General features: G+C 50.0%; 1 protein-coding gene across 3 annotated transcripts in view; it reads left to right on the top strand.

Moving 5' to 3' along the window:
• ZZEF1 (zinc finger ZZ-type and EF-hand domain containing 1) overlaps positions 1-25,112 on the top strand; it is a 3,309,810-nt gene that overhangs the window by 2,333,457 nt on the left and 951,241 nt on the right. For all 3 annotated transcript variants that reach the window (XM_069614719.1, XM_069614718.1, XM_069614717.1), the window contains exon 40: positions 24,413-24,690. In XM_069614719.1, coding sequence (XP_069470820.1) covers positions 24,413-24,690 — 278 coding nt within the window. The remainder of the gene's footprint in view (positions 1-24,412; positions 24,691-25,112) is intronic.

Raw genomic sequence — 25,112 nt, 5'->3', positions numbered from 1 at the left:
GTCTAACTAGAGAGAACAAAGGGGGGTTTCTAAGGCCAGAAACAAATGGTTTATTTTGAGTGAAACTCGGTCCCAGGCAGCTGATAGACATAAGGCTGGTCAGTGAAATGAGTTGCTAGAAATCAAGCCAACAATAAATGACACCAAAGGGGTTTAGCCTTTAAAATTGTATTCCCATAGACCATCAAACCAGATATGTTTTGTCTTTATTATTCTGCCACCAGGCCTTTTGTGGTAAACAATTAAGTGCAATTTTAATTAGAGTTGCCCACAGTCAAAGTCAGCCCTTGGATGTTGAAACGTTGGGTTCCAGTAGGCTATATGCAAGAATGCTCATGTTATTTCATAACTGCCATGTTTCTAAAGTACAGGGCAGTGGCTGTGGATGTCGGTAGACAGTCCCAACAGCGATACGTGTTTTTACTATACTTTTCAGCAAGGAGCATTATGAAAGTGAGGTCTGATTATCAGATCTCGCATACTAAGAAAGACTTGCCAGCGTTGTTTTCTACGAAAACAATGCCCAGTCTAGACCACCTCCATAGATGGCATTCGGTCACACCTGGTGATCTCAGCCGAAACCTGTGCACAAATTAAAGGTTTTTTTGTGGTCAATTTATCCTTCAAATACCTCTTATCGTGCAAAGTGGGGCCCACTTAAATCGGTTATTAGGGCTAAACTATTAGCTGCAGAATCTAATTGAGCTAAACTAAAAACTCAGGAATTGGGGAAGCTGATGAGACGAATGATTGTACTAGAGGCCAAACTAAGAAACAGGATCCAACAAAATCTGCAAGGAGGCTAATCAGTGCAGTGACGAACGTTCTTTGGCAATTCAAAAACTTCCAATGATCACTACATGATTCTAAACAGAAACACGGTTCTCCGAACACTAAAAAGGGTGAAAACTTTGCAGAATCTAAAATCAGACGATTTCACCCTGATTGAACCATATAATAGAAAGAACCAACCAAGGCCTACCTGCACATTAAAAAACGTGCACTTGACGAAGTACCGCAAGAAATATACGCGGAACTAGCCCACCTGGGTTTCAACCTTTACGAGATTCCATCTGATAACCCTATAGAATCATCAAGAGACAACTACAGAAAATCTCCTTTAAAAAAAAAAAACTACAGATTTAAATCACAAACAGAAGATCTTTACAGACCAGCGAGAAGCGGAAGAAGCTCAACATCAACAACCAATTACACCTCGAGAACCCACGGCTCTACATCAGACGGACATTTCACATCCGCCCGCCCGAGGTACACCACTAAGAGCGACGAGAGAACAGAGCGCAGAGAAGCCCCCAGAACTAAATACGAATATGAAAGAAAGCAATCCAATGTAATAACTCCCCATACTCGGAACCAAGACCAGAGAGTATCTCCATGAAATGAAAGGCCCTCACAAAAAATCATGGAGCAGATCCCGAATGACCTCGAAGATACCAACAAGAAGGCCAAATGGAATTGGTTTTGTAGAGTCCTAACCCTGGGGCTCAAAAGATAGCAACCACCTGGAGGTGTTAAGTCGACGTCACTCACACCTTAACCTATCCTCCAAAAAACTCTGAAAGAAACTCTAAGTATAGCATCATGGAACACTAGAGGCCATGTTCACCTTACCAAGGCTGACAGCCACGACTTGGGAGCCTACGACATCATATATCTCCAGGAGACATGGCTGAAGGAAAAACCGACCCTAGACGGTTACTCTATCGAAATATCTCCGGCCTTCAAAGGACCTTTGGGGCGACCTTCCTCAGGCCTACTAACAGCTACTCGTACAGGATCCGGTTTATCCATAATAAAGGTCATAACCTGTAGCTACGAAATTTTGGCCGTTTTGACAACGTGGAATCCTCCATTCCAAATGGCCAAGCTCCCAGCATCAGACCTGGTTGCAATTATCAACGTATATTGGAATCCGCAAAAGACGTCTACAGTGAACATGTGTGAAAAAGTGATCAGCACACTCGACAAAATTGCAATAGATTACAAATCCCCTAATATTCTGATCTGCGGGGATCTCAATGCAAACTGTACTATCGCCGATATGCCCAAATCAACAGAACCTATCAATTTATCTGCAATAACCAGGGGATGTGCGTGGAGTTCCGTGATGAAATCAAGAAACCTCTTTAACTCGGCAACTACCACAGACTCGGCCGTTTTGATACCAACTTGGGAGCGTGGAAGGTCATCAGCAACTCTTGATTATGTCTTTGTTTCCGAACCTGTGTTTGCCAAAATAGTGTCACTTGAAGTCATTAGAACGAAGCAAAGTGACCACAACCTTCTGAATCTCCTATGCAGAAACAAAGGGAGTCCAGCGCAATTCTACGAACCTCCCATTGAGACTAACTCACAACAATCTCGGATTCGTTTGATTGCTTCAGATGTTTGCAAACCTACTGACCAATTTACAAACTTAATGTCTGACCCCGCATCGCAAAAAGGATTGGCGAGATCGAGCTACATCCTCTTCTTCTTGCTTTCAAAAAACCCAGGAAGAACCATAACTACCAAAGTAATCTACATACTCATGAATACAGTGCGGCCCTAGTCGCCAAACGCAGAGTTTTAAGGCAGCTAAAAAGAGAGGCAGTTTCATTGAATTTACCAATACTTTGGGAAAATCTCAGGAGTGAAACAAGAATCTACAAGCAGTGGCTGAGAAATTCGAGATGTCTTCTATATCAGTCTGACGCGGAAGAAATGCTGAAGGTTCTGTCCAATAGAAAAACCAGAGACTTTTGGGTGCTCATTAACAGATCAAATAAGCTCCCAAACTCGCACATGATAAACCCAGTGTCGGAAGAAAAATGGATCGCCCACTTTTCGACGTTGTTTGAATCACCAAAAGCTAACGACAACGACCTCAGTCAACCAGTGGACACAGCATGGATTGGTCAGACAGACTGCGTCGAAATCAAAACTACAATCCTGAAATTAAAGGCGTCAAGAGCACCGGGGCCAGATGGAATTACCAATTGCGATCTAAAACACCTAGACGATTGGTCAAATTGTATCAGTTCTATCTTCAAAGTCTGTAAAGAAAGTAGAACCATTCCCGATTCCTGAACAAAAGCAGTGATCGTACCGATTTTTAAAAAGGGAACCAGAGAAGACCCCCTGAATTATCGGCCAATAGCCCTTTTGGACGTTATCGGAAACATTTTCGCAACAATTCTCCTGTCACACTTCCGCAAATGGGCCTTCACTTCATTGAGGTTCTACCCCCTGCGAACAGGATTCCAGAAAAATGCCAGCACCAGCGCCAATATAATGTGCCTGAATCTACTTGGCGAAAGAGTACTATCAGGAGCACGCCGGATATTCCTAGCGTTTGTCGACCTGTCCCAGGCTTTCGACAGAGTGGACAGACTGAAACTTTGGGCCAAACTCAAGACCTGGCACTGTCCTGAAAGCATTTTGGAACCCATAATCCACCTTCATACAAACACCAGTATAAACGTACGCCTCAACAATCAAGGTTTAATTTCGAACTCTATACCAACTTTTCGTGGAGTGAAGCAAGGCTGCCCCTTGGCCCCAGCCTTATTCATATCTTTTCTTGGAGACTTTAAAGACAGTCAACTCAAGATCACGTCTTTTCCACCAAAAATAGGAACCACAAGGGTCCCGAGACTTCTGTATGCCGACGATCTGATACTATTGGACCTCACTCTCCAACGGCAACTCGATAACCTCTCAACATGCATCACAGAAAACAACCTTGAGATTAACAAATCAAAAACAAAAATAATGATTTTGCAAAAACCAGGAATAAAAAAAAAAGAGACTCTCCATTGGCAACTCAAGGAGACAAAAATCGAAGTGGTTGACTCATTTAAGTACCTTGGAGTTCACCTGGACAGTACTAAGAAAGCCTGGCATATGCAAGAAGTGTTGTGGTCTAAAGCAAAGAACTTAGCAGCACAGCTGAGAGCAGTTGATTGTAAATATGGCAAATTCTCACTCCAATCGGCGATCAGTTTCTATAAGGCCAAGATCATTCCTTCATTAACATACGGCATGGACGCGACACCTGCAATCCCCCCCTCTACTTTGGCAAAAACTAGAGGGTTATATTTGGAGAGCGGTGCTGGGCCTTCCGAATTCCACAGCTGTAGCCCCAATAAGACGGGAATTTGGCCTCGTCTCCCTGAAAGCAGTGGTGGACCACAGAACTCTACAGCTATACAGGAAAGTCATTCACCCAGAGAGCCTGGAAATCTACCGCATGATAGCAGAAGAAAATGAAAACGGCAAGAACCAGTCGATGAAGATGTGGGCCATGGACCAAAATCTAAAACTCCAGACAATCGCATGTTCCGAAGAAGAACTGAAGAACAACCCGGTTAGGATAAAAACTAAATTGGAATGTTTGGACTGGATCAATACCGTGGAAAAAGCAACCTCCAAAAAACTTTCAGGTCATCTTCCTACGACTGTCAATAAACTGAAAGAACCTATGGCTTATTGTAAAAGATACTCAAGCAAGTCACTGATGAGGACCTTTCTGAAAGCTCGCCTCAACGTCTTTCACAGCAGGAAATCTTGGCGATCAGATCTGGATCTAATGAAAATGCCTGCAGACTTTGCAAAAATCCTGAGGAGACTGAATCCATTAGACACCTGCTGATGCACTGCCCCGCCCTGCACCAAGCCAGGATTGCCTTTTTTAGCCCCCTGACGGCAAACTCTTTCGTCGGCAATGAACTAACTTGGTGGAATTGCCTTATTACAGGTACAAAGACCTGATGGCATACTGCAGTGGCTAAACTTCTGAATTTGGCAGTAGACAGAACAAAACAGAACATCACAATCGGGGCTTCTCCTGTTTAATATCAACAGACTGTTGTCCAAACTTGATCGGAGTCTTTGTCGAGATTCCTTCTGGTTGGAAATCACTTTTTTAAAAATCTTTTTTTTGATTATATACTCCTTTCATTTTCTTGTCCCAAAGGGCCTGAATTGCATCCATTCTGAACATCAGGGATTAAACAAGCCCCAGAGAAGGGACACATTCAAAATGGTGACTAATGGTGTCACGGTATTGGTTTTATGGCGGTATGATAACGTTCTTGCCAAATGACGGTATATCATGGTTATCGCGGTATAGCAGGTGGAGTTAACTAATCTTAACAAATATTTTCTTAAAGGTCATAAATTGTCAGCATTTTGAAAACTTGTCTCTGCATGTTTTTAGCTGATCCGCCAGGAATCTAGGGCGGCTGCAGATTTGGTCTTTCATGGCGCTCACTTGATCGCCTTGAATGAAAGAGTGACTAGTGGAAGTGTTAAAATGCACATTTTGAGCAATGAGTTTGCAGTTCAGTCACACGTCATCGCTTTGAAAATCGGCCTCGGCCTGCATTATTTTGGAACCACATGGCATGGGCATCATGACCTCTCGCTGCGATCAGTCATAAAAGTTTGTTTTGATAACGCTTTATCCCACTAAAGGGAGAAAAGTCACACATGTGAGGTCTGAAAGCCCATGTCATTGTGTTTCTTTTGTCAAAATGTAATAGCCAACACAAACTCACCGAAAGGTTGCATATTGATGAAATCGCTATTGCTTGTTTACCATCTGCCTGGTGTATTACAAAGGTCTGATGTTGGAGTTACCACTGACCATGTAATCCTAACAGGACAGCGTTCAGTGGGCGCTGTTGATTTCTTTCTTGATTCTTGCAATACATGTTAATTTACCTTCTTAAAGATAGTGGCACAAAAACTTTTTGAAAATGACAAAGTTAAAATACATATTGACACAAATATGGCCTAGACCACCACATCACCACAGCCCCATCATTACCATTTTCCCCAGGTCTGAGCGCATTGGGACCCTTGTTATTTGAGTTGAGACGGAGGAATGCTTTCATGGGTGGTGTCACAAATCGAGGATAGATCTGAGAAATATCTCACCCCTATTGCTCTGGATACTTCATATTGAATGGAGAATCTGTCCTGCCCGCTTGAGTCCAGTGCCATCTGCAGAAGGCAGGTGAAGGATCAAGCGAAGCAACAACTCTAATGCCAATGTGCAAATCGACACAGGACAGTTGGGGGGGGGGGGCAGTTTATATACTAGCACAAAGCACTGATAGGCCCAGTGTTGATACAGTCTGCAGAGCTAGCATCCAGTTCATTCCCCCCTTTGAATTCTGGGATGTGTAGTTCCCCATCTTTCAAATTGGTGGGAAAACTACAAATCAGCTTACCTTTAATCCGGGTCTACTAATCACAGAGAAAGAGCGGTCAAAGCACCAAAGCTGCATTTGCTAATGTGGCCTCACTTTCCCTATGCTCTTGTCTGCCAAACAAGGCCCCCTTGGCAGACGCCACATCCCCCAGTGCAAGATCCAGACTGCGCAGTACTTGCTTACTGCAGCCTTTCCAAATCAGATTGAAAAGCTCACTTAATAGCTGCAGGCCCTAAAACGGTATACCGGTATAAACAACATGACGGTTATTATAGTTCAATTAAGCTGTTCACGGTATCTATAACGGTATACCGGTATACCCCTAATGTTGACATTAGAACAGATCTGTCATACTCTACGGGGCCAGGACTTGTTGGTGTCACAGGATCTACCAGACCTACCAAGCCATCCAAAGCACGAGAAGCTCCTGAGGTTCATAATAGGCAGTACCTTTTACCAGTTTAAGGTCCTGCCTTTTCGATTGACCTCCACCCATGGTTTTCACCAAGTTTATGTCATTTAGTTTTGGCCAGTCTCATGAGGGGAACAAATCACATTTTTCCCTAGATAAGGGAGGTGATCGCCGGAGCAGGTTGTGGGTAATCTTTAGCACCGTTGTCAGCTACTGCACAATTTGGACTTTTTCCTAAATTTTAAAAGTCCCAGTTGACACCATCCTAGATCTTCCAGATCATTATAGCAGTCCTGCTATCTCTCTGCGCCTTCCTCTATCTGATGGATCCCATAGCATCTTGAGTTGTTTTTGTCCGGAGTTCCAACTGAGAAGGAGCCCACTTCAGTGGCTTCTGTGAAGTCAGTTGTGTCAATATGCACGTGACAAGACATACCTTTTTCTAATATCAAAGAAGGTAATGCAGGATCGCCTCTGGTGGAGCTGTCGTACATCATAATGGCAGCGAGCCATTCTGGCAACCATGGGCAGAGGCCACGGTTATCACTGGTGCAGCTTTTTAAGGCTGGGATGTTCATTTGGGGGATCTCAGGGTGAGTGGGATTTAGATTTTGGTGCAATTTAGGTTTCACACAAACCTGTTGGAGTGGAGGGAAATCAATCTAGCACTGATCTCTCTGATACAGTGGAGCATTTTCTGATGCTGATGGGCAGCAAAGTGGTGCTGCATTACCTCAAATGAAGGGGTGTCAGCTTACCACCCCCCTACAGCGGTATTGACATTTTTTATATCAACCCACCCCCTTGAAGTAAAAAGGCTTCCACCCCGGAAGCTACAGTTATTTGTATTTCTATCAAATGCTTATATTAGAGGGGATTGGGTCCTCCGACGTATTCCATATCTGACAGGTAATGTCCACAGCTGTGCTGCTTCGGAAAATCTTTGGCATCTGCGTCCTGCGTCGATGACGTCAATGCGGCGTCCCCGAGGACCTCCTCCGACGGCCGACGTCACCCGATGTGATGAGTAGGACGCACGACGCCCATAGCCTCAGTTCCGTTTTTTCCGCGAACGTGTTCGATTCGTGAATCTCGGTACGCCTCGACTCGTTGGAGTTGCTGTTTTCTATTGTCGGTTCGTTGAACCTGTTCGGTTGGTTGTGAAGACCTGTTCGTGGCGATGTCTTTCTCATCTTCGACCCTGCGTCCGGGCTTCAAGAACTGCGGGGACTGTGGGTCCAAGATGTCGGTCACAGACTCGCATCGACGCCTGCCTCTGGTGCCTCAGGGAGGCCCACGATACGGACGACTGTGTCGACTGCCAGTCGCTCACTGCGAAGGCCTTGTGGGAATGCAAGAAGAAGCTGTCGGTAGGTCGGGTGTCTAAGCCCCGGAAGTCGAGGTCTGCAGGGCTTTCGACTGATGACTCGAGGGGTGACTCTCCGCGTCGTTGTCGGAAGTCCGGTGGGTCTCCTTCCAGGAGTCGGTCTCGCCACTCCTCCGCCTCTTCTAGGCATTCCAGGAAGCGCCAGCATAGGTCGCCTTCCCCGTCCTCTTCCGAGGACTCCGCCCGTCGGCGGGTCGCTTATCCCTCCTTGCAAGCGACACCGGAGGAATGGGCTTCCTTCGGGAAGCAGATGCTAGCGATTCTGGAATTGCAGGGCACCGGTCCGTCTGCGCCTCCGAGTGGGGTCGGTCGGCACCGGTCAAGAGACACCGCCCGTACGCCTTCGGGCTCGGGTGGTCGGCACGGCTCGCGGGAGAGGTCCCGCTCGGACAAGGGTAGCCGTTCTCGCCATGCCCGTTCCAGGTCCCGGTCCTCGACGCGCTCGAGACCGCGTGATCCTGTGCCGTCTTCGAAGGGGGTCGTCGACGCAGTCGGCGCCCAGGTTGTCGAGAGACATGCTCGGAGCTCCGGCTTCTAGGACTGTGTCGACGCCGCAGATGATGGAGGCGTTGCAGCTGACGTCGACGCCGATTCGCTCGATGTCAACTCCTTTTCTGTCGACGCCGGCGCCGACTCGTTCGGCGCCCTCGATGCCTTTTCTGTCGACGCCGACTCGTTCAGCGCCCTCGACGCCTTTCGAGGCGATAGTGTCGGAGGGGCCCTGTGGCACGGGGCTTGCCCCTAAAAAGGCTATGGCTAAGGACCGGCACTGCTTTGGTCCGCAGAGGTCTTCCTCTCCCCGCCTGGAGTACATTTCAGAGGGTGATGAAGGCTCTGATGGCGGCCTGGTTCCGGTTACGGTTCTAGATGACCTTATCTCAGGCCATGGTCAATTTGATAACCTGAGGCAGTCACTGCATGATGCCAGTGGACTGGACACCTCTCCGGAGGTGGAGTTTTGTCGGCCGGAGCCTGGCACTCTTGCCGATTCGTCATATCGGCGCCTTATGTCTCGGGTTACCGAGTTCTTGGGTTGGTCAGCTCCCCCAGGGGAGTTCGTTCAGGATGATCTCACGGACATCCTTGATCTCGGTCCACCCACTGACCCGGTTTTGCCTTTTCATATGGCTCTGCAGAGAAGGGTGGCGGTGGCTTGGACTGCTGCGGAGAGTCTCCCGGCAGTGGGCAAGTCTTTGTCGCGAAAATACCGTCCAGCCAGTAGCGACCCCTGCTACTTGTCTAGGCCCCGGCAAAGCAGGCGTTGTATCCTACCATCCCTCCGGATAGCGACAACAAACGCTTTGACGGCTGGGCGAAGAAAGTGTTTTCTTCTGGGGGTATGGCGCTTCAGGCGGCCAACTCCATATGTGCCTTGTCTCGTTTCTCACACGCTCTGTGGAACTGTGTTGCATTAGCGGCTGATCATATTCCCGAAGGGGACGAACGGGATGGTTTCCTTGCTATGGTTCAGGATGGCAAGGATGCCATGTATGAGGCCATTCAGTCGGGTTTGGACTTGGCGGATTGTGTCAGCCGGTCAATGGCGGCGAGCACCGTAATGTGCAGGTTTGCGTGGTTGCGGAAGTCTGGGTTCGCTCCTGATGTGCAGTCCCGGCTCCTCAACATGCCCTTTGACGGTGAACACCTTTTTGGCAGCAAGGCTGACGAGAGCCTTGAGAGGTTGCAGACCTCCAAAGCTGCAGCGAAGTCGTTGGGAGCTGCAGTTCGCCAACCTCCGCCTTTTCGTCCTAGGGGACAGCAATGGAGGGGAGGTTCCTTTTGCTATTACTCGTCCTTCAGTAAAGCGAGAGGAGCTAGCAGTCAAAGAGGCCATCGTAAGAGTGCCAGAGGTGGAAACAAAGGTACTCGAGGTGCCAAGGCCGCTCGGGCAGTTACCTCTTTGCCCTCAGGCAACGCTGCAGCAGCTACCACTCAGTCATGAGGCCAGGTCCCATGGTTCGCCGGTTGGGGGACGGCTGGCGCAGCATCTTGTAGAGTGGCAAGCCATTACTTCGAATGTGTGGGTTCTGGAGATCATAACCCACGGCTACTGTCTTCCTTTTCGGCAGAGGCCTCACGACAATCCACCAGGGAACCTCTCTTTGAAGAGTCTGGATCCGCTCCTTGCGCAGGAAATTCAAGCCCTGCTGGAGAAAGGCGCCATAGAACTGGTGCCTGTAGCGGAGAGGAACAAGGGATGGTATTCCCCTTATTTTTTTATTTCAAATAAAGACGGGGGATTGAGACCCATCATGGACTTCCGCGGTTTGAACAAACTCCTCAGGAAGTACAAGTTCAAGATGGTGACTCTTTCTCAAGTCCTCCAGGCCCTTCAACTTCAGGACTGGTTGGTGTCTCTCGACCTCAAGGATGCTTACTTCCATGTGCCGATCCATCTCAAGCACAAGAAGTACCTGAGGTTCGCGGTTGGCGACTCGCACTTTCAGTTTCGGGTCCTGCCGTTCGGATTGACCTCTGCCCCGAGGGTTTTCACCAAGCTCATGGTGGTGGTGGCAGCGCATCTCAGGAAAGGGGGGATTCACGTCTACCCCTACCTGGACGATTGGTTGATCGGGGGAGCTCTCCCGAGCAAGTCCTGGATCATCTGTCCGTCACCTGCCACTCCCTTCACAGGCTGGGCTTCTCCCTCAATTTAAAGAAGTCCCATTTGCCACCAACGCAGCGGCTCCAGTACATCGGAGCAGTGCTTGACACGTCCCTGGGGCAGTGTTTTCCTCCTCAGGTGAGGGCTCTTCACATTCAGCAGATGGTGCACAAGTTTCAGTTTGCCCAGAATCTCCCAGGGTCCGAGTTCTTGAGACTGCTCGGCCTCATGGCATCCTGCATTCTTCTGGTGCCAGAGGCTCGTCTGCAGATGAGATCTTTGCAGTGGGCACTCAAGCTCCAGTGGTATCAGTCCTCTGGCAGGCTGTCGGACCCTGTTCAGGTGCCGCCCTCGATAGCCCGGGACCTTCTGTGGTGGGACGTCGAGGGCAATCTGATGAAGGGTGCCCCATTTTGGCTGCCTTGGCCGGAGGTGACGATCGTGACGGACGCATCCCTCACGGGATGGGGAGCTCATACCAACGGGCTGACTGTCAGCGGTCGTTGGTCTCCGTCAGAGTCCAGACTCCATATCAATCTGTTGGAGCTGAGGGCCGTCAGGCTAGCCCTGAAGGCTTTTCTGCCGATTGTGCGCGGGAAGAGTGTCCTGATTCTGACGGACAACACGGTGGCCATGCACTACCTCAACAAAAAGGGGGGGGGGCAGGGTCACTTCCGCTGTGCAGGAAGGCGATGCAGCTCGAGTTCTTGGCCATCCAGCAGGAAGTTTCGATCTCGGCAGTTCATCTCGCCGGAGACGACGAGACAGCGGACGCTCTGAGCAGGCAGAGCACGATCTCTTACAAGTGGGAGCTGGCTCAGGAGATTCTCCTGGAGATCTTCGCCCTTTTGGGGACCCCTCAAGTGGATATCTTCGCCTCCAATGTCAACCGGAAGTGCGAAAGGTTTTGCTTGCGGGAATTTCCTCCAAAAGGAGCCTTAGGAGACGCGTTTGTGGTGGAGTGGTCATTCCCACTGCTGTACGCGTTTCCTCCAGTCCCCGTCATCCCGCAAGTGTTGCGGAGGTTACGGAGGTTCGGTTCCCGGATGATCCTCATTGCTCCGGCGTGGGCCCGGAGTACGTGGTACCCGGACCTTCTAGACTTGTCCATCTGCCCTCCACGTCGTCTTCCCTACCGAGACGATCTGCTCTCACGGGAGGGGGGGTCAGGTTCTCCATCCAGAGGTCAGATCCCTCAATCTTCACGCTTGGCTTCTGAAAGGTTGAGGTATAAGGATTGGGACCTCCCTGAAGATGTGATGGAGGTGTTGCTCTCGGCCAGGCGGCCGGCAACAAAGTCTCTGTACCGTTGCCGTTGGAGAAAGTTCTGCTACTGGTGCAGAGTTCAGAATGTGGATCCTTTTGAATGCGAAATTCCCATGGTTTTGTCTTTTTTGCTTTCTTTGGCCCGCAGGGGCTTGCAAGTGGGGACCATTAAAGGTTACCTGGCGGCGCTGTCCATATTTAAGCGCTCGTCTGAAGAGTGTTCCTATTTTAAAATTCCTTTAATTTCACAGTTTTTGAAAAGGCTCACTAATGTGTTCCCTCCGTCACCTTTTTTTGGTGCCAGGTTGGGATTTGAACCTTGTTCTTAAGTTTCTTATGGGTGCTCCGTTTGAGCCTTTACATTCTAGCCCTTTGAGGCTGTTGACTCTGAAAACTGTGTTTTTGGTTGCGGTTACTTCCGCTCGCAGAGTGAGTGAGTTACAGGCACTTTCAGTTAAGCCACCCTTCACTGTGTTTCACAAGGACAGGGTTGTCCTTAGAGTTCGTCCTTCTTTTCTTCCGAAGGTGGTTTTCGGATTTTCATTTGAGCCAGAAGGTTGTTCTTCCAGCGTTCTATCCTCCTCCACATCCTGGTAAGGAAGAGGAGAGGCTCCATAGGCTTGATCCTCGGAGAGCTTTGAGCTTTTATATTTCGCGCATGTCCCGGGTCAGAGTGGACGATCAACTTTTCATTGGTTACGCTGGGAAGCGTTTAGGACAAGCTGTGACGAAACAGACTTTGTCTCGTTGGATTATTTTAGCTATCTCCGAGTGTTACCGCTTGGTGGGTAAGGACCCTCCGGCTGGCTTGTGGGCCCATTCTACCAGAGGAGTGGCTGCGTCTACTGCCCTGCAGAGGGGAGTTCCTTTTCGTCACATCTGTGATGCAGCCACCTGGGCTTCAGTACATACTTTTGTACGTCACTATTCCCTTCATTCCATCAGAGGGCAAGATCTGGCCTTTGGCAAGGCAGTTCTCTATTCCTCAATTTTATTGGGCATGCTAAATTTGTATTCTAAATTCTTTCCCACCTCCTTGCTTGGTACTGCTTTGGGAGTCTGTCATAGATATGGAATACGTCGGAGTACCCAATCCCCTCGAAGAACAAGTTACTTTCTTACCTGGTAACGTTCTTTCGATGGGATGGTCAGACGACGTATTCCATATCGCTCCCTCCCTGCCTTCCCCGCTGCAGAATTTCTTTTGCGATTGCAGCTTGCGTTCCGCAAGGCCTTGTGTGTCTGACTAGCAGAATACTGGTGGCACACGTTCTGGGAGAAAACTATAACTGAGGCTATGGGCGTCGTGCGTCCTACTTATCACATCGGGTGACGTCGGCCGTCGGAGGAGGTCCTCGGGGACGGCGTATCAACGTCATCGACGCAGGACGCAGACGCCAAAGATTTTCCGAAGCAGCACAGCTGTGGACATTACCTGTCATAGATATGGAATACGTCGTCGGACCATCCCATCGAAAGAACGTTACCAGGTAAGAACGTAACTTGTTCTTCTCTACTAAAAACAGCCCCATAATCCCTTTTTATAGATCACTAGCACCCCCTTGATAAGTACTGGGTGCAGTGATGATCGCAAGGCATGGCAGTATTTCACCTTTTATCCTTAGCAATTGTCAGGGCCTCATATTACTCGAAATGTGCTTTCTGTAACCTGCAACATGATCACCTTTAGAGGCTAACTCAAAAAAGGATTGCAAGGAACCCTCATTCTAGAATAACAGCAGATGTGACACCTCCTATTTTGTCCATACTTTGGACACTAAAGAGATGCTAAAGAGGTGCTGCTGAGTCTCAACGTTCATATGCAGAGTGTAAAGTTCAAAACTAATATATTGACTGAGATACTGGACACACAAGCCTTTCCCCTATTAAATGAGTCCCTCACTTGGCCCATTTCAACCATTTTCGAGAAACCATTGTCTGCTCTAGGGTCAGCAAGTTTGCTGCCAGGAATATTAGGCTGTCCTCCAATGGCCCTTGTTCTTTGATAGCACGCACCTCCCTGGAGTACCTTGCAGAAGAGGCCTCTTCAGATAAGTCCACACCTATCAAATTTCCTTCCTTTCCACTTTAAAGGGAAACAGAAAATATGGATTTTCTGGGAAGGGTGGTTTTCACATCAAGCAGACTAGCGCACAGGGTTTCCAAAGTATTTTTGTCTTTTGGCCAGGTACATTTATGCCTTGTGGGTGTCTAAAGAAGCAAAAGCACTTTACCTAGCATATCTGAATACCTTATTCTGTTATGTTCATTGATATCATGAATGAATCTAGGCACATGCTATGTACTACCTTATACACAGTTGAGGCAATGGGTAGGTCTTGCTTTCCGCACAGGAATGTAGTCCTCTGGCTTTTCAACGGTTGACCATGATAGACTATTTTCTATGCTTTCTAATAACAAAAGACGTCCACATGTAGGTAGAAATTGTGTTATTTAACAAAAACAAAGAAAGCTTCACTCTTGAAAGTAACCTACATTTAAAATGGTCAGGTCAGTTTTTAGTTAGGGGTTCATGAATTTCCCAATAGTTTCTAAAAGCATGTGTCTCTCTCTGCCGATAACAGTATCTTGGAGTTTTCTCTGCTAGTCCTGCTATTTGTCTCCTTGTTTGGGTGTTACGGCCACCAGTTGTCCTCTCCTACTCGCAGGTCCTGTAGTCATTCCTGTGTGTCCGTCATGAGCTGCAGATACAGCAGCAGTTTCTCCTCTGCTTTGAGACCAAGCCAACTGGAGTCACCAGCCCTAGTTTCCACAGGCAATCTCAAGGGGGGGTGGGGAGTTTATCGCCTCCTCTTACTGGAGGCCTGACTTATTTCCCCATTTCTCCACCTCCCTACTCCCACTCTGAGCCTATTCCTACTTCTTGCCATGCCATATCATGCTCATCCCTCCTCCCATTGTGGGTTTTAACCCCTTCAATTTGTGGTATCTCTCCAACTCCCTGCCAGAGGGTTAAGCATGCCCTCTCTGGGGGTCAGAAATGGGGGACTGACACAAAGCTGTAGTTTTTGTATTGTTTGCAATATTTATTAAGGTTATATCGTGATGGGATGAACGCTCATCTGTCCCGACCCTAACGAGAATGTTCTTACCTGGCAAACTGAACCTAAAGGAAAAATAACTTTGTGTCCAAATGTATTTGACCCTCACACTATAATACACAACAAAAATGCAAAAGGTAAAGTTCAGTTCAACAAATGTGTGTAAAAGTTCAAACTTGTAGTTCTCACAAAGCAATGTGACCAGGGTTATATTCCCTTTTCCTGAATCAATTCAGAAAGACTTTTGAAAGAATTCTGTTTCAGAAGTGTTTTATTCAGTTCAATGGCAAATGTTTTTTTCCATCTAACAGGTCTTTGCATTGTTAAAGAAAATGTTTCTTTCTCAAACCCACTGGTTCACAGAATACCAAAAGCAACTGTCTCTTTCCCAAAGTACTCTTCCCAAGATTAAAAGGATTATTTCAGAGGGGAGTAACACTTATTCTCCAGCATGGGGTCTGGCATGGATTCACATGCTCATGAATATTCCCCGTCGTCAGGCTGGGAATCCTCGGTAAAGAAAAAACCAGTATCAGTTTCGTTTCTGATCTGTCTTTCGTAGTAATAACCAATCACTGGTCTCTGCGTCATACTGACCACAGCCAATGACTGCCCTCTACCTAAGCACCGCCTCTGGCAGCCATCTTCAGATTTTTACCGCACGTTCATGTGTTGGGATCCTCGTGCTATTGCTCTCGAGCGTTAGTGCTATTTTTTCACGTTTTTTCTCAAAAACTTCGTTTTTTTCGGTCAAAAGAGCCTCAAGCTCCACCGACTCTCCATCCGATCAACCGGGACCCGTGTCGGATTCGTCTGCGCCCCTCAAGGGTGAAGATTTCGTCGAGCTACGTTTTTGGAGGACTCCAGAAGCTTCTCAGGCCCGGACATGGCCCAGGAGAAGGGAAACTCGAAGCCCGGAAAGCTGTTCAGGGTCTGCCCTGGATGCCAGCTGCAGAACGTCTTTAAGGAGGACGAACACTCCTTTTGTCTCTACTGCTTACATGAGGACAAAACGCACGTGGAGAAGGACTGTGCGTTTTGCGGCAATATGTCGGAGCGGACCATGAAGGACCGCCATCAACGCCTCGCCAACTGGCTGGAAGGGAAGAGCCCGTCAGGCGAGAAGAAGAGGAAGAAATCCGAGCGGTCTTCTAAGACCTTTGAGGACTCCCCGGCGACGGGGGTCCAACACAAGGCCAAGCACCGCGAGTCCGCTGGCACCGGGAGCGCCGAACGGTCTGGCTCTACGGGCGCCAGGCAGGGCGCACCCTCCCCGGCACCTTCAGCCACGAGCCAACGCTCTGGGTCGGGTAAGAGGAAGGGCGAGCACCCGGCGAAGCTCCTGGAGAGGCCCCGGTCGAGCTCGAAGGCCCCATCGAAGGGGGAGCGAGGCAGTGTCCCCCCCCCCCTCAAGGATAAGGCGGTGAGCGCACCTAAGGTGGTGAAGGCCTTAATCCATCCGGCCAAGCCCTCTATCGATACTGTCGCGGCGGCCCTGGCTCAGCCTGTGGAGGCTACACCAGTGGTGGCGACCTCGGGGCTCAGAGTCTCCCTGCCACCTCGGAGGGAGTCCTCTTTTGTGCCCATCGATAGGACCCCCGTGAAATCCCCGGCGGGGAAGAAAAAGGGGGGGCAGGGCGTCGTCGTAGATTCGGCTTCAACATCGGAGGAAGAGCTGATCGAGGTCTTAAGCCACGGCCGTGGCGTGGATGAAGACCGGCCCGTCGGGATGGATCCCGACGCAGGTGACGGCGACATCGTCGAGGGTGCCGACGGGGCCCCTGATCGCCCGTCGGATTCCCCTCTGCCAGCGCCGCGAGACAACTCGGCGGCCATTTTGTTGGCTATACAGTCCTTATGCTCAGAGATAAGGACGAGACTACCGTTGCCGACGGAGGAACCTCTCCCGTCGGGGGATCCTGAACCGGGACCGGGACCTTCGGGTGTTCCCCCGCCCAAGAAAAGAAGGATTCACCCTCCACCTCCTTTTCAGCCGTCGCGCCCCGTCCAGCCCTCCGTCCACCCGAGGGGATGATACGGGCACTGACACGGCAGCGAGGGTACGGACGACGAGGTATACGACGAGGATCTACCGTCGTCACCTCCCACCAGGGCTTCTCCGCCCGACGAGATTGGATCGTTCCACTCCATGATCGCCAGGGCATCCGAGCTTTGCCAACTCTGCCCTGAGGAGAAGAAAAAGGAAGGATTCCTTTATCAACGGCGCGAGGCCAAGAGGAAGACGGTCCTCGCGGTGCCTCTACTGGACGACATTTGGGATGAGGGCCTCGCCCTCCTCAAGAACCCTTCCACGACGCCAGCTAGAAGAGACCGGTACGAGAAGAAGTACCGGGTCCCGGACGCGGCCCCCCTGTGCCTCCGGGCGCAGCCTACCCCGGACTCCTTCGTCTCCGCGGCGGCCAGGAAGAAAGCGGGGGGGGTGCGGCCTCCACATCGACTTCCCCACCGGACTGCGAGGGAAAGAAATTGGACGCTATGGGACGCAGGGTCATCTCGTCTGCAGCGACGACGATTAAAGCGGCCAACGCCTTGGCTATCGTGGCCCGCTACGACAGGGAGCTATGGTACAAACTGGCTCCCCTGCTGGACTTCCTACCGGACGACAAGAGGGCGGATGCCCTGGAGATCCTACAGGAAGGTGAGGTGGCGTCGGACCACGCCATCACTATTGCGACGGACATCGCCGACACTGGGTTTCGCCAGTTGGGCAACGGCGTGTGCCTTAGGCGGCGTGGATGGCTCAAGGCTACGGACTTCCGTCAAGACGTATAGACCAGAGTCCTGGACATGCCGTTTGATGGGAACAACCTGTTTGGGGAAACAGTGGACGATTCCCTTCAGGCCATTAAAGCGGACACTGAGACGGCCCGGGCCCTTGGGGTTCTGCAGCAACGACGGACGCCCTTTCGGAGCAGCGGAGGCAAGGGCGCCTCCAAAGGTTCCGGCGGCGGTTTCTCCACCTACCGTCAAGCGGCCCGCTCGTCGTCTCAGGAGGCCTACAGAGGACGAGGCAAGTCTGGCGGACCCCGCCGTCGTCGCCAAGGAGGTCAAGGCGGCAAAGCCTCGTCGAAACAGGATTGAACCGGCCGTGGGGTCGGGCCCCCACCGAAGCACCCCGGTGGGAGGCCGGCTGGCGAGCTTCGTCAGCGTGTGGGAGTCCATCTCCACCGACCGTTGGGTGCTGGACGCCTTAGCCCGGGGCCACGCGCTCGAGTTTCAAAGAAGGTGCCCGCGCGTCCCCCCCGTGGCCAGGAAAGAGCTTCACGTCCCTCAGCTTCTCCTGGAGGTAAAGGCGATGCTCAGGAAGGGCGCCATCGAACTCGTCCCAAAGAGGCTTCGGGGCTCCGGAGTTTACTCGAGATACTTCCTCGTGAAGAAGAAGACGGGAGGATGGCGCCCCATCCTAGACCTGCGACGTCTGAACAAGTTCATCAAGGCGCAGAAGTTCCGGATGGTCACCCTCCAGCACGTCCTGGGTCAGCTGGAGGAAGGAGACTTCCTTTCGTCGTTGGATTTGGAGGATGCCTACTTCCATATTCCCATCCTAAAGGGGCACCGAAAATTCCTCAGGTTTGTGGTCCAAGGGCGTCACTACCAGTTCAAAGCCCTCCCCTTCGGACTACGGTCGGCACCCAGGGTATTCACCAAGTGCCTTGCACCGGTGGCGGCGCAGCTGCGCCGCGAGGGGATCCACGTCTACCCCTACCTGGACGACTGGCTCATCCGAGCCAAGACGAAGGAGCTCGCCGTGGAGCACACGGCAAGGACCGTCCAACTTCTCACGGACCTGGGATTCTCCGTGAACTACGCCAAGTCCCACCTGGTACCCGCGCAAAACGCACTGTTTCTGGGAGCGAAGCTCGACACAGTGTCCCTTCTGGCCTCCCCGTCGCAGGTCCATCCTGGGCAAGGTACAGCGGATGTTGGTTTCCGACGCGGCCAAGGTGAGGTCCATCAAGTCCCTCCTCGGAATGATGTCTTCTTGCATCTACCTCATTCCCATGTGCAGGCTCCGGATGCGCCCGTTGCAGGAGTTCCTGGACGCGCGCTGGATCCAAACGACGGGCGGCTTCGAGGAGAGGATCACACTCGACGAGAGTTTCCGCCGAGCGGTCCGGTGGTGGGGCACCCGCGCGCATCTGACGGCGGGCATGGACTTCCAGACCCCAGACCACCAGGAGACAGTGACCACGGATGCCTCCCTGGAAGGGTGGGGTGCGCACACCGAAAATCTGCACGCGAGAGGCCTTTGGCTCCCGACGGAGAAGTACCTCCATATCAACGTCCTGGAGCTCCGTGCAGTGTTCTGGGCCCTCAGGTCCTTCCTTCCGTCCCTCAAGGGCAAGGTGGTGAGGATCTTCACCGACAACACCACCACCATGTTTTACATCAGGAAACACGGCGGAACCAGGTCCCCAGCACTGTCCAAGGAGGCGCAGGACCTGTGGCATTGGGCCGTCGTCCAAAGGATGTTTCTGGTGCCGTTTCATCTGGCAGGGATAAAAAACACCATCGCCGACTCACTCAGCAGGGAGCTGCGCTCGTGCCACGAGTGGGAACTACGGCAGGATCTAGTGGATCGCCTCTTCCGACGGTGGGGCACACCCCAGATCGACCTGTTCGCGACGGCGACGAACTCCAAGTGCCGGAGGTTCGCCAGCAGGTTTCCCCAGGCGAGGAGCATGGGCGATGCTTTCTCGTTCCCCTGGGAGGGCCTGTTCCTCTACGCGTTCCCTCCTTTGCCACTGCTAATCCGGCTCGTCAACCAGCTCAAGAGGTCACGGTGCAGGATGTTCAGATCGTTCCCGACGGTGAAGACTCCGGCCCCGGCGTGGGAGCTCAACGTGGTGCTGACCAAGCTCATGGGACCTCCGTTCGAGCCTCTGCACTCGGCCCCGTTGAAGTTTCTATCGTGGAAAACAGCGTTTCTTGTGGCCATCACCTCCGCACGACGGGTGGGAGAGATCCAGGCCCTTTCCTGCACCCCTCCTTCATGCCCAAGGTACCGTCGGACTTCCATCTCAACGAACCCTTGGTGTTGCCTGTGTTCTTCCCGTCGCCTTCGTCGCCGGCTGAGAGGACTTTGCACTCGCTGGATGTGGCTAGAGCGCTGAAGTTCTACGTGGATCGCACGAAGTGCTTTCGGAAGACGTCACAACTCTTTGTGAACTTTGGACCTGTCAATCAGGGGAAGGCTCTCTCGAAGGCTTCCATTTCCAGATGGCTCTCCGGCTGTATCATGTACTGTCATCGATTGGCAAACCGACCGCTGCCTGGCCGTCCGAGAGCCCATTCCACCAGAGCGATCGCAGCTACCACGGCGTTCCTTTCAGGTGTGCCCCGGCTGGACATATGCAGGGCTGCTACGTGGAGGTCGACGCACACCTTCACGAAATTCTACTGCGTCGATCGGGATTCCAGGGAGGAGTCCAGGGTCGGCCAAGCAGTGCTGCGCAACCTGTTCGCCTGAGGTGAGCCTGGTGAGGAGGGTAAGATGCTTAATGTTGAGTTTGATGTAATGCTTAATGTTGAGCCTTTGCCACCTCCCGTGGTTGTGCATGTGTGTACTGCTATGTATTCTTTATTCATGAGCATGTGAATCCATGCCAGACCCCATGCTGGAGAAGGAACAAGTTACTTACCTGTAACTGTTGTTCTCTAGCATGGGTCTGGCATGGATTCACATGCGAACCCTCCCGCCTACCCCTCTGCGGCTCTTCACTTGGTCATACTGCCACTTCACATGCTTCCAAATCTGAAGATGGCTGCCAGAGGCGGTGCTTAGGTAGAGGGCAGTCATTGGCTGTGGTCAGTATGACGCAGAGACCAGTGATTGGTTATTACTACGAAAGACAGATCAGAAACGAAACTGATACTGGTTTTTTCTTTACCGAGGATTCCCAGCCTGACGACGGGGAATATTCATGAGCATGTGAATCCATGCCAGACCCATGCTGGAGAACAACAGTTACAGGTAAGTAACTTGTTCCTCCTTTTTGTTGAATACTTTTGTCAGGACAGCACAGCAAATGTCTCTTGTCAAACAATAGTTTGTAAAAATGATAAAGGGTGTACTTTCTTTCCCTGAGACTCGAAAACCACAAGCAAGTTTCCTTTGGTAAAACAACCATTCCTATCCTGGTCTACTCTCCTGCCAGGGTAACTTCTACTTAAAGCAACTGTCAATGTTTCCTTCTGTATGTGGCAATACTTATTCCAAGTATCTCCCCCAGTAATTCTTATGGGGAGGATTGTACAATGTTTGCCAGTTTTTATAGTCTCTTGAATAGTGGCATTGCATGTTACAGATTTCCCCAAACTGATATCCCAGGTAAGGAGAATTGAGCCCTCTTTGTCCCTCTCCTCTGCTTAGTCTGTATTCAAAATTGTCTTTCAATTGTAACTGTTCTCTGGAGTGCCCTGGGATTACCTCTTCTTTTAGTCCAAACCACCGACGTCTTTTGGGGTGTCCGTGCAGTTTCTGGATGCTGTGGTGCATTTGCGGTGTGGGTTGGATACTGTCAAACCTTCCGGGGTTTAACAATGGCTTTGACAGCTCTGCCGCGGCTGTCTTTGTCCACCTGGTTCTTCCCATGAGCACACTGGTCTTCATTGGATCACCCGGTGCTGCAGCACACCAGCGCGGTTCTCTGCAGCTCAGGGATACCTCTCCCTTCCAGCTAGGCTTCTTGCCCTACTGTTGTCCTTCATGGTTTCCGCTTACTGCTTCATACACGCTGCAGCACCTTGCAGCTCCTCTTGCAGCATCTGCCTCGTCGGCCACTTCCGCTTATGCTTTACCTGCTTCTTTACAGTTCTTTGCTCCCCTGGCTTCCGTGGTTCTGCCAGCTCTCTTCACCTGCTTGTGATTTCTAAATTTAAAGCTTCTGCTGCTTTGACTGTGATTGAAACAACTAGACTCCACAGTCTCCTTTACAGCACTAGTAATCATCATTCGCTTTTTGTTACTCGTTTTAATCTCAATACCATGGGTATTACGGGTCATGAAATCCATAATAGTTTTACAATTTTCAGTGTCAATTGTTTGTTGAACTGAAAGTTATTAGAAACATCAAATGTTGTATGAAAAGTAGCTGTGACATTATTTGGCTCCACTTTACAATATGCCATCAGTGTTTCTGGGAAAATGGAAGAATCCTACGTTAATGGAGTTATCACTTTTTCCCGATGTGTGTCCCCTCCCTCATAATACCACTTCCACCCCCAGGGTCAGGATCAGGTAGCGGCTGCCTTTCCCTGGCCACATGAGATGAGGCCAACGCCAGAGTTTTAGTGATGATTTCACAGGATTCATCACATCTCTCATTCTTTCCTGCTCTAGCTTAATGCCACCTTGCTATCCTCCTCCCAATGGCTTACTCCTACAACTTCGTGATGTTCTTCTCCTATCACTTCCTGATGTCTCCCTTCTGCCTTTTGATGCCGGTCTCCTGCCACCTCCACCTGATGTCTCTCTCCTCTCGTTACCTCCTGATCACATCCTACAAACACCTCTTGATAACTCTCTTCTTACCTCCTGATCACATCCTACAAACACTCTCTTCTCATTATTTTCTGTAGTCTCCTCTCCGCCTTCTGTATTTCTTTCCATTCCACCAAAGCTTCCTTCCTTTTCCGCTAACATCGCTCTTAAATCCTGATTGAACCTTCTCCAAGCTCCCATGCCATTTTGTGTTTGCACAGGCCTTTAATATGACAATGTTCTCTCTCTCTTCCTGGGCTGTGTTTTGGCAAAGGCTCTGCTTCTGTGTAGGGTGCTTGGTGTTTATTTGTGATTGGTCTAGTAGGATTGATGTGCCTGTTTCAGGTGTGTATGAGCTTTGAGCAGTAAGTCTGCTGTCTATTCAGACAAAAGCCAGGTTTTAAAATAGTCTGTGTCATGCAGAGGCATTTTGGAAAAATGTGGTATTAATAGCAGCTCCACAGTGTTCACCAGTGGCTCTACTTGGCCAGGGCGTCCTGCGAGTGCCACAAAGTGATACACATGCTTCTCCCTTCACTCAAGTCCATGTTGGACATTCTCACTGTTTGCGGACACCACAGGGTTGCCTACCTGAGTTATTTCAGCTCTATCTTAGTTGCTCCAGTACCAGAACTGCAGGAATTCTTAGCAAGGATCCTGGGAGTTGATTTTCTAAGCCACTATCCCTAAGCATGTCTGTTGTGGCGGCACAAACACGTCTCTTTGGAGGCATAGCGAGCTGGCAGAATCCCTCCTTATTCTGGGTACCACATCAGGTAGTGGCTAGCCCAACCCAGTCCCCGGTGCCTGTCTTCCCCCACCCAAGTTGGAGAGTAAAGATCACTTGCCAAACTCCCCAGACTGGCAGAATACAGTGAGAGGGTGACACTGGGAGCATTGTTTTGGAACCATAGTGAGAGGCAGAGAGCGAGGATTACCAGTGGAGCGAGCAGCTGTGTTCTGGCACTGTGAGATGGAATGGGTGTGGCGTTGAGGTGGGGGGTGGGGGGACCTGAATTGATGCAGTGGCTAGAACCAAGGATCTGATCTGGTGCAACCTGCAAATGAAGAAGACCTGGATGGTGGCATTGTGACCATTAGGACTTTGGAAACTGAGGAAGAACTATGAGCCTGCATTGTTGAAATAATTTGAGAACCTATTGAGGCTTGCAAGAGCGGATATTAGCTTGATCTCTAAGGTGCCTACAGGTCTTGCTTGATCTGTAGGCACCGTATAGACACTGATGAAGTTCTCTCCCTTGTTCTGAGAATTACCAGGGCGGTGACTCAGGAGTCTGGGTGCCACTCTAAGCCAGTGGATGTTCGACCCCGGAGGTGGTATGGAGTGCATCACCTTGTCACTTCGATTCGGTCATTCACACATGGCAGAGGACAGTCACATGGTCTCCTCACAAGAGCCATCACAAGGGTACAGGCCTGGCCCACCCCATTGATCAAGGTAAGCCAGACCTTCCTTTCACCTGGAGTGGAATAATAATACATGTGCTAGTGGAGACAGCCTTAAACACAAGCTAGCCAAATCTCCAGCACAGTTCCAACCAAAGTGAAGGAATAGAGAGAATAGTCTAGGAGACCTATTCCAACCAATTTTGCCAGTGCCCTTATAACCATAAGCTCGAAGACAGAGTTCCTTACCACATTTAAAGCCTCTTTTTGTGAAGCACAAATAAAGATCATTTAAAAAAAATAATTTAAACAGACCCTTCTCTGTCTGGTTGTGTTTTCCCCAAGTCGTGGTGTCAACATATTGTACTGGCTGGGTTTATCACTTTGATGCATTTGTTTCTCAGGGTTGTTCCTCTTTAGTAAGAAAAGCATCATTAGAAAGTGTAATTTTGCTGGTACTTATATGATCTATGTAGTATAGTACTTTCTCACAATGTTTCCAAGATTTGCATTTCCATTCACTTAATATATGGTTGTTTGTTTTGCAGAGCTCAACATTCTCCCTAAGGAATTTGGAACAGATTGTCCCACTGATGTTTCAGGTGATAATTTCCAATGCCGGACACTTGAATGAAACATATCATTTAACGTTGGGCCTTCTGGGACAACTGATCCTGAGACTTTCCCCTGCAGAGGTGGATGCTGCTGTGGCCAAAGTCCTATCTGTTAAACATAGTCTGCTGGCTACAGGAGATGGATCCACTGTGCCAGAAGGTTGGAAAACGACACAGCTTTTGTTCAATTTGGGAGCAGTCTGTTTGGACAGGTACTATGCTCTACCTTCTTCCTGAAGTCATTCCAGTTTACAAAATGCATTGATAATAGATTTCACTTTGTGCCTCAAACCCGCTTAATGGTTATAATTGGTTTGGCACGCACATTAACATGATCGATGTACACCCCAATGGTTGTATTGTGTGCCCTGGCAGATCACTACCGAACTTGTTTGGTGGGTGCACCCAAAATCTACACTACCAAGTAATTAAACAATCAGAGTATTCTATGTTACATCTTTTTGTAATTCAGAAGGAGTTTTATGTGAATATAATATTTCCTCTTATGGCTTGTACAAGCTTGATTGAAACACTGCGACTGCCACCACTTGCTATGATATGTAATGGTCTGTAAGTAGTTGAGTAGTTCTTGGGCATCTCTAACCCACACACAGCGACTAGGGTTGTTTCTGGT

Source organism: Ambystoma mexicanum, chromosome 9 (assembly GCF_040938575.1).
Source record: "Ambystoma mexicanum isolate Mex_15411 chromosome 9, UKY_AmexF1_1, whole genome shotgun sequence".
Lineage (NCBI taxonomy): Eukaryota > Metazoa > Chordata > Amphibia > Caudata > Ambystomatidae > Ambystoma > Ambystoma mexicanum.
Note: the sequence above shows the minus strand (reverse complement) of the source record. Positions and strands in the feature narration are given on the sequence as shown.